The sequence below is a fragment of the Podarcis raffonei genome, chromosome 9 (genome assembly GCF_027172205.1).
Source record: "Podarcis raffonei isolate rPodRaf1 chromosome 9, rPodRaf1.pri, whole genome shotgun sequence".
NCBI lineage: Eukaryota > Metazoa > Chordata > Lepidosauria > Squamata > Lacertidae > Podarcis > Podarcis raffonei.
In genome coordinates, this window is record NC_070610.1 from 19,704,972 (window position 1) to 19,720,834 (window position 15,863).

The 15,863-nt window shown below is 37.0% G+C and overlaps 1 protein-coding gene across 4 annotated transcripts in view; it reads left to right on the plus strand.

The window, feature by feature from the left end:
- Nucleotides 1–15,863, plus strand: part of CEP135 (centrosomal protein 135) — a 37,506-nt gene that overhangs the window by 7,051 nt on the left and 14,592 nt on the right. For all 4 annotated transcript variants that reach the window (XM_053402583.1, XM_053402581.1, XM_053402582.1 and 1 more), the window contains exons 6-15: nt 38–166; nt 619–834; nt 2,195–2,260; nt 2,918–3,068; nt 4,066–4,259; nt 5,796–5,939; nt 7,080–7,223; nt 8,472–8,537; nt 9,261–9,412; nt 10,047–10,162. In XM_053402583.1, the coding sequence (XP_053258558.1) occupies nt 38–166; nt 619–834; nt 2,195–2,260; nt 2,918–3,068; nt 4,066–4,259; nt 5,796–5,939; nt 7,080–7,223; nt 8,472–8,537; nt 9,261–9,412; nt 10,047–10,162 (1,378 nt within the window). The remainder of the gene's footprint in view (nt 1–37; nt 167–618; nt 835–2,194; nt 2,261–2,917; nt 3,069–4,065; nt 4,260–5,795; nt 5,940–7,079; nt 7,224–8,471; nt 8,538–9,260; nt 9,413–10,046; nt 10,163–15,863) is intronic.

Below are 15,863 nucleotides of genomic sequence, written 5' to 3' on the forward strand. Positions count from 1 at the left end.
AAATCATTTTAAAAGAATAATGATTTTGTCTCCAAAGGTTGAGCTGCGAGACAGTGAGATTGAGCGTTTAGGCCTGGCACTGGATGGCGGTCGCTCTCATGATGTCATATCTTTGGAAGCCAGAAGCAGAAGTAATGAAAAAATTATTGCTCACTTAAATTTACAGGTAACATGTTTGAGCCTCTTTCACTTAGAAACCTTTGTAAGAATCCTCAGCTCCCAATAAAGCTTTTGTGAAGTGCTGCACCTGAATTGACTCCATAACTGTGATCAGAGATGCCCTGTCCCATTTTACTGCCTGTATCCTACACCTACTCATAAGTTAGTTTATTCCTTTTGTGGTCATTGTGTTCCAGCCGATTAACTTAGCAATGATAATATGGCTGAAAATTTTTGGAGGCTATTTCCTCCAAATGGGAACCAAATTCATGACTTGGCTATTCAGCTAATTAAAATGTCCACAGATCTCAAATGTTTCTTACGTTCTAAGAACATAAAGTACTACAGCTAATAATGGAAAGTTATTTGAGAACTAACTGCTAGCTTTTGTTTGCCTGTAGTTGTGCTTCTATTGTTTTATTAACTTGAAACATTTTGTATGTTGTGAATGTGTTTCAGATTGAATTTCTGCAGCAAACAAACAGAGAGCTTGAAATGCGCATACAGGATCTTCTGGACAGTAAGCAAAATGTCACTAGTGAAGTGGCTCATTTAAGCAATAAAAACGAAGAACTGTGCCAAGAATTGAGTGAAATAGATCAGTTGGCACAACAGTTGGAAAGGCACAAAGAAATTGTGCTTGAGACTGCAGATAAAGAAATTGGACAGGCTAAGGTAAGGGAATTTTGTAACTTGGTAGAACATCAAGAAAATGTCTCAACTCCCAATGAAAGGTTTCAGGAGTTGCATCTGCTTTTAAAAGTGCACGCATTTGCCCTTGTATTTTAAATTTCATAAAGTGTAGTGCAGAAGAGGATTTGCAGACCAGCAACATTTGGAGAGCCATAACTTCCATATCCTTGCTTTAATGTATGGATTTTGATATTTTGTTGTATTTGCAATGCTTGTAACAGGCCCCTGTGTACATTATAATGGAATGAGGTCTGTTTTGTAGTTGGCCAAGGAACTGTAGAACTGAGTAACCATATCCTATAAGAAGGATTAGTTTAACCTCCAAAAGGGCCTTTGGGATGTCAGATGAGCTTTTTGGTATTTTCTTTCCTACTAAGGACAGCTGTTACACTGTGGACATGCTGCACATTTGCTAGAGAACTTCTCTTTAGTCTGCTGGGTTGCCTTATTCTGCAGAAGGGATCTGGAGACCTTTCTGTAGATTTGCTCACATAGATCTTTTCCTAGTCATTTGATATCCCTGTAGCCACTAGACACCTCCAATGTCATTCAACTGCTCCCCAGTTCCAACAAATTTTTTGCTGCACTCCAGGTCTCTTTGTCCCATAGAGGCTTCAAAATATGTGCTATTTACAGTAATTTCTGGGTTTCTCTGCTCCTTGTATTCCCATCTGACAAGTAAATAGAATTATTATTATTATTATTATTATTATTATTGTTGTTGTTGTTGTTGTTAATTTATTTATTTATTATTTATATACCACCCTATACCCGCAGATGATGGTAGTTCAACTGCAAAGTTTTTTTGCTACAGTTTATAGGAATAATACAAATAGCATTTATATACCATTTTCAAGCATTTGATGCATTTAACATGTATTGTTTTGTTGTAAACCATACAACAGCCATGTAAGGTAGGTCAGATTCTCCTATATTACAGATAGAGCCTGAGGCTGAGAAGGAGCAGCTTGCTTGAGGCCATCTACAGAGCTCAGATGTAGACTAGATTTCAACTTACTAACTTTGTAGCTTGGCCTTGTATGTAGTCTGCTACATTAGCTCATTGATGATGCACATAAATCTACATAACATTTTGCAGACAGTTTTGTACATCCCTGCTCTTTTTCTGTAAATTATGTGAATGAAAGTTATAGATATAATAGATATTAGATACCATGTGGACTTACTTGATATATTTTATGTTTAAACAGAAACATGACCTTAAAAATATGAAAAGAATTTTTTTTTACTTCTGTGTAAAAGAAGTGCATCTGTGTAATATGGTGGCATATTTATAAAGACCCTTCATGTTTATAAGCATTTTATCATTTATGATTTATAGGAAGAGATTAAAAAAACATACAGTGAAATCCAGGATCGTGAAGAGACAATAGCGAAGCTTAAGTCAGTAAGTAACAATTTTAAAGTGGAATAAGTTTATTTAACTCAATGCATTTTTAATACTTGGATATTTAGGCTGAATATAATGTGTGTGCTAAAGACATCTGTTTAACAAAACAAGAAAGGAAAGCATTAGTAGCAGCAGTATTTTGATAGCTGTGCTGCTTTTCTACTTCTTGACAAACAGCTGATAATGCACAAGTTCTAGAGAAGAAAAGAGAAAATAAGTGATATCCTTTATTGGACATGTTTTGGTAGAACAGTATTCTTGCTTTCAGATTAGATGAAACTCTGCTGCAAACAGAACAAAAAACTAACTACTGTGTCTTGAAAGCCACACTTATATTAAAGAGAGTTTGCACATTCCAGTCAGTTAAGCATGTTAAGTCGCATGATTTCAACAGGAAACAAGTAGATTTTGAGAAAGCAATTCTCTGCTTTTCCCAAACCTGGAATTTTAAAAGTACATTGTTTGCGCTTTCCCATTACTGGATACATTCTTTCATTATGCCACATTTTGCTATTACAACTTGTCTGGAGGATGACTAGAATTTAGATTTAAGCATCATGTATAAGTAGAAATACCTATGTCAATGAAATATTGTTTTACAAACTCTATATTTACTGTACTATCCTATTTTGAAAATGTGTAATTTGACTTTAGGAGTTATCTACATATCGGCGAGAAAAAGACAGGCTGACCGAAGAACTCTATGGAAAAACTGATGAAAAACAAAATCTTGAAGTGTTGTTAAACCAGGTTCAACTAGAGAACCATAGACTGGCCAAAAAGCTTGAAAACCTTGAAATAATAGGTATGTGTTTTAAGAGATCTGGTGGATCATGTTGAACCCAAGACAATCCACAGCATAGTACCTGCACCTACCAAGATGTTCCCTAGGTCACCGACAGCTCACTACTTGGGAGTTGCTCAGGCCCCTATCCACCCCATTGCTGCCACAGCAACAATGTGGCCCAATTGGAAGTCTTCCTGCAGACTCCAACCGAACGGGGGGGACGGGGACAGGCAGGGCAAAAGCTGGGATATCCACAAGTGATGTCGTGGAAGGCAATGTGCCTTATGGAGTACTCTTTTCTATTGTTCTGAAGTTTTGCTTTTCTTTGGGATTTTACTTTTGCCTCTGCTCCTCTTTACTTTTGCTGTTCGTTTGTTCCCTCTCAGCCTTATCCTGGGTGGGGGGCTCTGATGGTGATGAAGGAAGTAGCAGTGCGGGGAAGGGGCCTAGAGGAACGCAGTGACAAAGTTAGGAGTGGGGAGAGGCAGGAAACAGTTTGCCTTCTGTGAAATGGGCATCTTGTGCTAGGCTCACCACCACTGCAGCCATTCTGTTGTGGTGCCTATGAGAATTGTTCAGAAAGGTTGGGGACCACTGTGATAGCTTGTATTCAAATGCTGGGGAAAATACACTGAAGATAGCAGAACTTTTAACATATACAACTTACTTCGCTGGTGAGTTACCTACACATTTTTTGAACCAGAATTTGCCCGGTGAGCACAATTTTTTTTTCCTTTCTTCATCATATAGGGTAAAACCTGTTTCCTTGGTATTATCCACTCTTAAAAGATTGGACTTAAAAGATTGGACTGCCTCTCAAGATAGTAATTCTTAAAATGCATTCTTCCTCCTTTAGTCCATATTTTCTTGAGGATGGATGAATGCAGTTCTGTCTGACTTTGCTCCTTCTAGCATCTTCGTTGTATATCTTCAACCATGTGCTGGTTTTCTTTAAACTGACCACTTCTGGTATATGCTAACTTCATTCATGCTTGTTGGTTATTTTCTCATGCAGATCGGGAGCTTGTTATAGAACTAGAGAAAATGAGATTAGAAGGCGGTATAGCACTGGGGGACAAATCACCTTCTCGTCTGGATGCATTTGTAAAAACTATAGAAGAAGACAGGGACTACTATAAGCGTGAACTAGAGTGTCTCCAAAAGATAATTAAACAAAGATCTAGCCCATTACGCAAGTCACCAGAAAAGGTAATATTTTTTTGTTAAATATATTATAATGCCTAGTAAACTTTTTCATATGGTGCCCCAGTTTACAACTGCCCCACTACTCAGATGTGACTGCCAGTAGTAAGGAGGCATTTCTCAAGTAGTCAGACTTGTTGACTGAATTCAAACTGTTTTAGTAAGGGAAAACAATGTTTTCCAATACAAGTGCAAGGTTTAATACTTGTATGCCAGTGGATTTGCTGCAGACTCCAGCAGCTTTTCAAAATATTTGTAAAACTTTTTAGCAAACCTGAACCACTTCATATTCAATGTATTCTTCAGAGAACATGGGGTCACTTAACTGTTTGTGTTTCATTTCACCTCTTGACTCCTGTTTTTCAATTTTTAAAAAAGTTTGCATTACAAAGCTATCTGTCTAGTTTAGCAATGTGAATGGAAAAGAGAAACTGTCAAACACCTTCATTAACTGGGATCCATTCTATTCCCAGAAAATTCTCATAATATGGTATAGAAAAGTGCATATTTGAAATGCTGTTTTTTTTCCTGTTTAGACCACTTCAGAAGTCCTGGAATAGGCCCCCCCTCCACCCTGCTTTGTAATATCCCCCCCCCTAACATTCATCTTTTTGCAAAAACAAAACAAATAGCTCCAAACCCAAAACATTGCAAAGTGTTTTGGTGCAGGTAGACTTCAGGAATGAACTTTGCCATCAGGTATAAATCCAGCTTGGAGCATGTTTATACTTATAGTACAGATTTGTGACAATGCTTTCTGATTTGCATTCTTGAAAGTCCCTGTTAGGCCACTGGGGATATATCTTACATTATTTACTATGAGTGCAATATTTCACCTAAGCATTTTGTTTGTTTTTGTTTTACTTTCTCTTCTGCTGTATCTTTCATGGCTTCCAGATAGCCCAATGAAGAATTTAAGTAAACATTGTATCTCATTAGATTTGGTGCTTGAGCTGTGTTTTAGAAACGTGGTGTCAATACAGTGTATTTTTATGTTAAACAGGTTATTTTTAAATCAAATCAATTTTACTTCCTGCTGGGTCTTTAAAGGTATCTGTTGGGCTTTAATAGCAATTTGATATTGTCCAAAAAATGGAGCGTTAGGGTTAAATATGAGGCAGTATAGTATGATGATATTACTATTCAGTAGTATTATAATGCCCTGTGTATATTTACTCAGAAGTACATTCCACTTAATTCAGTAAGATTCTTTTCCTTAATTAAACATGCATAGGACTACGGCCTAAAATGCATATGTTCCTCATGCCCAGGGCTCACATAGATCCACTCTTATAATGCTAAGCTGTTTATGAAGCCTGGAATGATCGTCTGAACTCAGCCATAGTTTTGAGGTATAATCCTGTCATCAGACATATCTGTCTTAATTACTTCAGTATAATTTAAGTAATTTAACCCAGGATTTCAGCGCTGATTATTTACATCAGTAGCACCTGTCAGTAACAGTACAGTATCTGTGCCAGGTAACTAGTAATATAGTTTTTAATGTGTAATTTTCCTCTCCTCCCCCCTTTTTTTTGACAGAATGGTGATCTAAGATTGGTCACCCGAGAAAGAGATGAGCTACAGTCTATGCTAGAAAGATTTGAAAAGCACATGATAGAAATTCAATCTAATGTCAAACTCTTAACTGCAGAAAGAGACAAACTAAGCATTCTTTATGAACGGGTAAGTCCAAATTAATAGGTGGGGCCACTGACTGTCAGGACGTAACATGTATAATGGAGCCGAGATTTGCAGGAGCAAGAAGGAAGCAACATATAATCATATAAATACTCTTCAAAAGAGAATTAGACAAAATCATGGTGGATAAGGCTATTAGTGGCTACTAACCAGGATGGCTATGTTCTGCCTCCATAGTCAGAGGCAGTAGGCTTCTGAATACCTCTTGGAAACTGCAGGAGGGGAGAGTGCTCTTGTCCTCAGGTCCGGCTTGCAGGCTTCCCACATGCACCTGGTTCGCCACTGTGAGAATAGGATGCAGCAATTGCTGCAGAGCCAGGCTTAAACATGGAAGTAACAGGAAGAGGAATGAATGCAGATTAAAGGACAGGTAACAGATTTATGCTGTTGAGGCAATGTCTTAGCCTGCACCAGATGCACAGCTATCATTGAACTGGGTAAGAATGGCCTCTGGTTGGGCAGGCGGCATGGTACAAGTCAATGCTGGGCCAAATTCCTCATATACTTGGCAGCGTTTTATTTGTTCTCTCTTTTTTTCAAAATTTGTTATTCATTTTATAACACAAATAAACAATACCAAGAGAAATACAAACAATACAAACAAATTCTTGTCTTATCCTTATTTTTTCTAAACATTGTTAGGTGAGCTTCCCCAAGTCCCCGCTATCTGATTTTCATTTTACCTCATCTTTAGCAGTTTCTTATACCATAATTTTTAACCTTTTTTTAATCACACTTACTTTAACCATAAAAATCTTCACATTTTATCACTTACAAATAATACTATTTTAAAATACACTATCTTCTACTTCTAACCCTACAGCCTATATCCACTTCCAAAGCTATTCTAAGATTTAAATATTAACATATTTTTTCAAATATTCTTTGAACTTCTTCCAGTCTTCTTCCACCGTCCCTTCTCTCTGGTCTCGGAGTCTCCCAGTCAGTTTGGCAAGTTTCATATAGTCCATCATCTGCGTTTTATTTGTTCTCCGTCTTTTTTCTTTTTTCTTTCACCCACCATCTTACACCTTTCTTTCCTCCATGCATGATCTTGCATATATCTTGCATATATATTCATTTTATTTATCCACTTAAAAAACTTTTGTTTTTTTACTTTTTAAGTCTCAAGATGAGTTAAACCGTCTACGGAGAGAAACAAAAACTTCTTTAATGACACAAAGTTACGCAGAAGAGGAGCGGAACATTGCAATGTCCGATTTCAGAAGAGTGGTGGCAGAGAAAGAAGGACTAAGAGAGAAGTTAAAGGTCACCATTTTACAAATAATGCTTTTTTGTAATGTTTCGAGCTTGCGATAACTTTGTGCTACTTTGTTACCTCACAAAAGTCGCTACTCCCCATGGATGGTGCAATTAAGCAGGGCAGTCAATTCACTGATTTCAGCCAAAGCCATTCAAAAATTTCTAAGGCACATTTTTATCTTGTGAACTGCCTTGGGATCTTGTGATAAAGGGTGGTATATACATAATAATAATAATAATTTAGAGCGTCAGTTTTTTTGGGGGGGAACCATGCTACAGATGAAGTCAATAAGCTGCTATCTTGCACATAATACTTCTAGTGTTCTGGACCCATATATGCAGTGCTTTTTTCTGGGCGGATGCAGGGGTACGCATACCCCTAAACATTTTGTGAATCTTTGTACTTTTGTCCATTTACTGTATTTACTTCTCCCAACTTGAACTATAAAATGGTGATTTTCTTGAGTCAAAATGAGAGTACCCCTAAACATTTTTAAGGGGAAAAAAGCACTGCTTCTATTGTTGTTAATATTAACATTGCATGAGTATCCATGTGAGCTGGTATGGAACCAGCAGCAGAGTCATCAGGAGCAGAGGAGAGGCTTCAACAACTGACACCCAGACTCTGCTCCCCAGGAATTCTTTATCAGTCGAACCTGCAGGAAACAAATGGAGGCAGGGCGGAGCCAGTCAAAAGCAGCAGCAGCAGCAGCAGCTTGAAAGTGATGTCCTGCCCCCCCCCTTTTTGGAGAAAAGAGCCCCCTTGTCTCCAATGACACACAGAATGATGCATAGAGTGGAGCAGAGATTAGAGATGCCTAGATGCAGTTTGAGGCTGCTTGGGAAACATCCAGCAGAGGAGGAGCTTTAGAGGAGCTTGAAGGTGGGGACATTCAGTCCTGGCAGCTGCTCTATATGGGCAGGACTTGCTGAGAAGTGTTGCTGAGTTGTATACCATTTCTTTAAATAAAGAGTTAACTTCTCTGACAAACTCTGCTTCTTGCTTGCTGGCATGAGTTTGACTCCAGCCCTGACATAAACCCATGTGCTCTGCCTTCTGTCTCTGTTCTTCCTGCCTCACCTTTCCACATAGCACATATATTAGCCAAGTTCAGTGTTCTAAAGGCATAGAGAGTAGGTGCAGTTTTCTTTATGTCTCCTAATTCCCATGCTCCCTAGACGATCAGATGCTCAAAGGTTAATCAGTTAATTAAACAATGCCCTCTGATGAGTTGTTTTTCTTTGTTTCATAAGGTCCATCAGGATGAAAAATCAAAGTTAGAACAGGAAATATCAGACTTGGAAAACACTGTTCACAGAGTAAGTGATTTAAATACTTGCTGGCATCAGAATTTATTAATGCGTAGTGATGGAATGTCATTGTTTGTGTGTTGACTATTCAAATTATGATTGAGACTATGGCTTTTGTCTGTTTACTTCTCACGATCATTTGCAAGACCAGGTTTTCAATAGACACCATGTGAACTTTTAGCAATTCCTTTTCATATTCCTGATGGCAGCTACATTATTGTGAGCTTTACTGCCGTTACATTGCGCCTTAACATCTAAAAGATTTTGGTGGAGTTCACTAATGAGGGGATGCTTATCAAATTTGCAGATGGCACCAAACTGGGAGGGGTAGTTCATACCTCAGAAGATTGAATCAGGATTCAATATTACCTTAACAGATTGGAGAACTGGGCCAAAACTAAAAAATGGAACAGACTACCTTAGAGGGTGATGGACTCTCTTTCATTAGAGGTTTTTAATCAGAAGTTGGATGGCCACACTGTCAGGGATTTTTTAGCTGTGATTTCTGTGCTGAAGGGGGTTGACTAGATTACCCTTGCAGTCCCTTCCAACCCTATGATTCTAAGGAGCTTAAGATTACAGCCGTAGTTTTGCAGTTTTTATTGAATTTGAGTGAACTGGTCTTTATTGGGATTTTGCTTAGCTTTTTTAATACTTAATTTTTTTTCTCAAGAAAAATGCTGCTCTTAGCAGATTCAGAAAATAATATTTGTGTGTTGTTTTCTGCTGCAGTTGGAGACTGAACATCTTGATCAAGTAACTACTATTTCATTGTTAAAAAACAAAATAGTCTGCTTAGAAGATGAATCAAATATTAAGTCTCATCAGCTGTCTCAGTTGTCTGAAGATGCTTCACAATTTAAAACAGAAATAAACTCCCTTCAGTAAGTTCAGCCATTTAAATAGTATCTTATTGGTGCCTTGCTCAAATCTATTAATTTATGTCATTTTACAGGAAATATTTGCATCAATTGTCAGGCCTTAAATAGAGATGCAGGCTCCATAATTGCCTGAAAGTCATATTGGAAGCTGTGTTCCTTAATTCAAAATAATATGTGGACATTCCAGTTGCTTAGTAATGATGGAAAGGAACACTGAATATGCTTGAAGACAATTTAGTATTACTTAACACATCCTAGGGTTCAGTCCAGTTATTTCATTAAGCAAGAGGCTTCGGCTGTGCTTTGGTTCGAATTAAGCCCCAAATTATGTCAGTGCCCCAATTTCAGGAGATAAAAGATTGGATTCCTTAAAAGTATAATGTTCAGTGTCTCTGCATTTCTAGCTGATATATCCTGATGCATGGTTTTAGTTTTCTGAGGCTATTTTTAAAAGCTTTAAAAGGTACAGCTACTAATTGCTGTTTATGTAAGCTCATTGGAAAGTTTCGTTCCCTTTGCTGCATAATTCTGTGCTTTGCAGTGTTTTCAAGTTGTGCTTATCATATTCTAACTTATTTACATTTAAAAACCTGCACCTGTTTCCCCCCTCCCTCCAAAATGGATATCAATTCTGCAGACTACTAAATGAACAGATACAAAAATCTTTAGATGAAGTGCAGCATCAGTTGGCTCTTAAAGATGATGAACTTCATTTGGCTCAAGAAGAAATTTTATTGCTTGAAGAAAAAACAGGTGAATGCTGTTTTATTTCTTAGAGTGAAAAATTTACGGCTTAACTACTTAATCTGAAAAGTCAAGAGATTGGGACTAGTTTAACTCTTGGCACAGAACATTGGCGGCATCTGCCTTTCCTCTTCTCAAGGGGTCAACAACTGTCAAATGTAGGATTGAATTTGGTCCCCCATTATGGCTTCCCACTTTTCTAGTGTTGAATTGCTAACAGGGATTAGAGCAGAAGCAGCAAACCTATTTGAGCCACTGGGCCAAGTCTTTATCTCCCCACATCCCACAGGCTAACTTTGACAGGTGGATATGAATGCCAGCCTGTCAGTCATCTGACATCAGGTGACTTCTTTGCCAGTGCCTTCCCCACAGAGAACATATGGAAGAAGAAGCACTCAGCTAATGAGCAGAGATTCAATCCTGCTCTCTGCAGGGGTCTGAATGGGATTTACCCCTATGGGGAATTGGCAGGTGTTGCAGAACTCTGCCTATTAGCTGCTGTCACCCAGTGATGTCACTTTATTGACAGGTGGACATGGTTTGGGGGAAATGGCCTCATAGGCCCAATTGCACACCCTGGTATGCCAACATTGGCCCATGAACTGGAGATTCCTCACCCCTAAATTTAGAAGTAGGGAAAGAAACATGGGCGTGAAAGAAGGGGTCCTCTTGTGCTTTTCCCATCATTCTCAGCCATTCCTCATTTGGCAATGAAGAAACAGAGGGAGGAGAATGTGAGAAGGAGCTGAGAAAGATCTTGAGAGGGGAACCAGAGGACTGCAAGAAAGAATGTTTCCCTGTTATTTCTTGTTCATGCAAATACCTCCCATGCTGTTTTTCTTTTTTTTTTTTTAACTTCTTTTTATTGAGTTTCATATAAGTAACCAAAAAAAAAAAAAAATAACTTCACAATTACAAAAAGAGAGAAAAATACAAAACAAATATCTAAACATAACATAAGTATTATCTATTTCCGTTACAATTCTTTGTCCTCACAATTATCTCTTTATATCTCAAGAACTTAAATCATTCTTCTACGCTCTATTGACCTCCATCCCTCCCGCTTTCAGGCTTCTTAATATACATAATTTATTTTCCCCGCAGCTAATAATTGTTAATAGTTTACACGTCGTAAGGTTTATATCAAATCTGTTATAGTTTTTAGGCTTCTGTAATTCCCTTCAATGTATATCATAAATTTGTTCCAGTCATTAATAAACTTTGTATTTTTTTGGTTTCTGATTTTTTGAGTCATTTCTGCAAGTTCAACAGATTCAAATAATTTTGTTTGCCACTCTCTAATTGATGGGATATCTTGATTTTTCCAATTTTGGGCAATTAACAATCTGGCGGCAGCTGTGGCATACTGAAATAATGTCTTATCTTCGTTTTTAACTTCATCCCCAACTATCCCTAGTAGAAATGCTTCCGGTCTTTTAGGGAATGTATATTTAAATATTTTTTTTAACTCATTATAAATATATTCCCAATATTTCTTCATTTCTTCGCATGTCCACCACATGTGGAAAAAATTACCTTCTTTAACCTTGCACTTCCAGCAGTTCTTATTCCCAGTTTTGTACATTTTCCCCAACTTTGCTGGGGTAATGTACCACCTGTACATCATCTTTTCTAAATTTTCCCTGAGTGTTACACAAGCTGTAAATTTCATTCCACTAGTCCATAATTTCTGCCATTTGTCATACTCTATATTATACCCCAGATCCATTGCCCATCTCGTCATTACCCCTTTTATTTCCTCATCTTTGGTATCCCACTCTAATAATATGTTATACATTTTGGATAGTAATTTGGATTTGCCTTCAATTATCTCTATCTGAAACTTAGATTTCTTTTCATTCATTCCTACTTTTTTATCATCTCTCCATACTGCATTTATTTGATGGAATTGTAACCAGCCCGTTAATTTGTCTTTCAACTCCTCGTAAGGTCTCATCCTCCATCCATTTTCTGATCCTATCAGTAGGTCCTCATAAGTCAGCCTTTCTCCCTCCATATTTGCCTTTTTAGTTATTAGAATATCCATTGGTGATAACCACCAGGGCGTCTTCCATTCTAGGAGTTTTTTATTTCTTTCCCACACTTCGAGTAGGGGTCCTCTAAAAATATGATTTGAGAATCCTTTATGTATCTTCTCTTTATTCTGCCATAAATAGGCATGCCAGCCGAACCTGTTGTCGAACCCCTCTAGGTCCAACAGGTCGGTATTTTCCAGATTAATCCAGTCTTTAATCCAACAAAGGCTGGCAGCCTCAAAATATAACTTCAGGTTAGGTACTGAGAAGCCCCCTCTTTCTTTTCGATCTGTAAGGATTTTGAATCTAATTCTTGGCCTTTTGCCCTGCCATATGAATTTCGACAGGGTTCTTTGCCAATCTGTGAATATTTTAGATCCTCTAATCACTGGGATGTTCTGAAACAAAAAAAGCATTCTCGGGAGTAGATTCATTTTTATCGCCGCCATTCTTCCCCTCCACGAAAGTTTCACTCTATTCCACATATCTATTTCTTTCTTGATCTCCTTCCATGTTGTAAGGTAATTATCTTGAATTAAATTTATATTTTTTGTGGTTAACCAGATACCCAAATATTTTATTTTTTTTACCACCTTAATTCCGTGCTGTTCCTCCAGTTTTTCACTTTCTTTTTTTCCCAAATTTTTAATCAGCATTTTTGTCTTTAATTTATTTAATTTAAACCCTGATAGTTTACCGAAATCTTCTAGCATTTCCAAGGCCCTGCCAACACTTTTTTGCGGGTTTTCCATAGATAACATTAAGTCGTCCGCGTATGCTTTTAATTTGAATTCCTTTGTTCCTATTTTGATCCCTCGGATCTCAGATGCTGCTCTCATTTTATTTAGAATTATCTCTAGTGCCATGATGAATAAAAGAGGGGATAGAGGGCACCCCTGTCTTGTTCCTTTTTCAATTTTAAAGGAATTTGTTAAGTTGTTATTTATAATCAATTTTGCATCTTGATTCGAGTATATTGCCTTTATTCCGTTCATAAACTCGCCCTCTAACCCTGCTCTTTCCATGCTCTTCAATAGGAACTTCCAAGAGACATTATCAAATGCCTTTTCTGCATCTATAAAAATTAGTGCCGCAGGTATTTCGTTCTTACACTCCAAATATTCTATAATGTTTATGGTATGCCTTACGTTATCTTTGAGGAACCTATTTGGAAGGAATCCTGCTTGATCCTTATGTATTATATTTACTAGACACTTTTTAAGTCTACTTGCCATCACTTCCGCAAAAATTTTATAATCGTTATTTAAAAGTGATATGGGTCTATAATTTTTAATGTTCAATTTGTCTGTATCTGGTTTAGGGATCATCGTAATATGAGCCTCCCTCCATGTCTCTGGTATTCTTCCTCCTCTCAATATACCGTTCATGATGCTACATAACACTGGTGTTAATTGGTTTTCCAATACTTTGTAATATTTAGCTGACAATCCATCTGGTCCTGGGGCTTTCCCTATTTTCATTTTCTTTATCGCATTTTGGATCTCTTCTGCTTTTATAGGGTTATTAAGTTGGGTTCTTTCTTCCTCTGTTATGGTTCTCCCGTTATATTCTTCTAGGTATTTTTCTATTTGGGTTATGTCTTCCTTCTCTTTTTTGTACAACTTCTCATAAAATTTGAGGAAATTCTCCTTTATTTCTTTTGGGTCTTCTATCAGTTGTTCCTCTATTTTTATTTTGTTTATCACATTTTGTTTTTGTCTTTTTCGTAATTGCCAAGCTAATAATTTACCCGTTTTATTAGCTGACTCAAAGTATTTTTGTTTCATTAATTTAATTTTCCATTCAGTCTCTTGACTTATTAACATTGAGTATTGAGATTGTAACATCTTTCTTATTTGGATATTTTGTTCATCTTTCGGGTTTGTTGTTAATTTTCTCTCACACTCTCTTATCTGAATTAGGATTTCCTCTTTCTTCTGTTCTCTTACTTTCCTCCTATAACTATTTTGTTGAATGAAAAACCCTCTTAAAACAGCCTTACTGGCGTCCCAAACTATATCCAAACTTATTTCCGTATTGAGGTTCAAATCCAAATAATTTTTTAGAGTGGTTTTAGCTTTTCCGACCACTTCATCATTTTCCAATAGATGTTCATTCAATCTCCATCTGAATCCGCCTTGTGATTTACCTTTTATTTCCAAAACTACCGAATTATGATCTGAAAGAGTTCTAGGTTGAATTTCACACTTTATAGTTCTTAAAGTAAATTCCCTTGAGACCCAGATTTGATCAATTCTGCCCCAGCTCTTATGTGGCTCTGAGAAGAAGGTGAATTGTTTCTCTAATACATGTTTATATCTCCAAATGTCTATTAAATCTAAACTTTCTTCCAACTTATTAAAGGATCCTGGCAATTTCCCTTGATTATTTTTTCCCCTTTCTGATTGTCTGTCCAATTCTGGTGTCGGTACTCCATTAAAGTCTCCTAGTAGAATTGTCTTATTACATTCTACCTCTAATAATATTTGTTCCAATTTTTTAAAGAATTCCGATTTATTCAAATTTGGGGCGTATATATTTATCACATTGATTTTCTCCCCCTGGAAATTAATTTGTACACCTAAAATCCTTCCTTCCTCGTCTTTACAGATCATTTTGGGTTCCCATTTTTCTTTCACGTAAATCACTACCCCTCTTTTCTTTTCAGCTGTACAATTTGTAAATTCCACCCCCAACTTTTTGTGCACCAAAATATGTTTGTGCTTTTTGATTACGTGTGTCTCCTGTAAACAAATTAGATCTAAGTTCTTTCTTTTCAACACATTTACTATTTTATTCCTTTTAGTTTTTTCGTTCAAACCATTCACATTCCACGACAAAACTTTCAAATTCATCATATTGACTATTTTTCCGTTTACCAACAGCTAATAGTTTAAATTCGAGTGGTTTTATTCTCCCTGTTCACCTCTCCCTCCTCTTCTTCCTCCTCCTCTGCAATCTCCTCCTCCTCTTCTTCCTCTACTTCTTCTTCTCTAGCTTTGTCCTCTTTGTCTTTCCACGGTTCGTTTTTCTTTCTCCTCTCCTCTGGACCACCATTTTTTCCTTCATATCTCTCCTCTACTCTTCCTAAATCTTTCTCATATCTACGTAGGAATTTCTTCACTTCTTGAATCTCAACAATTCTAAACCTTTTATCTTTGTAAAAAAAGGAGATCCCTTCCGGGAACTCCCATCTATATTGTATGTTATTCTTTTTTAGGACACTTGCCAGCTGTTTATAACCTTCTCTTTTGCGCAGGAGTCTAGTTGGTATCTCTTTAAAGATGATGATCGGTCTGCCATCAATAATTAATCTTTTTTGATAGCTTGTTTTCAGTATCATATTTTTCATCTCTATCGAGCTAAAAATAACTAAGCAATCTCCTGCGACTTTTTTTGATTTTATTTGTTTAGTCTTTGATTTAATTCTGAAGGCGTTTTCTATCGTATATACAACCTCTTCTTCTTTCAGCTCTAGCCATTTGGCTAGTTCCTTAATCATCTTTTCTTTGATATTTTCATTTATTTCTTCTCCTACTCCCCTAAATTTCAGATTTAACTGCTTTTGTTTCATTTCAATCATCGCTAAGTTGTCCAGAACTTGGTCTTGATTTTTATTCAGTTCTCCTATCTCATCTTTTAACCTATCTGTCTCCTTTCTATGTTCTTTCATT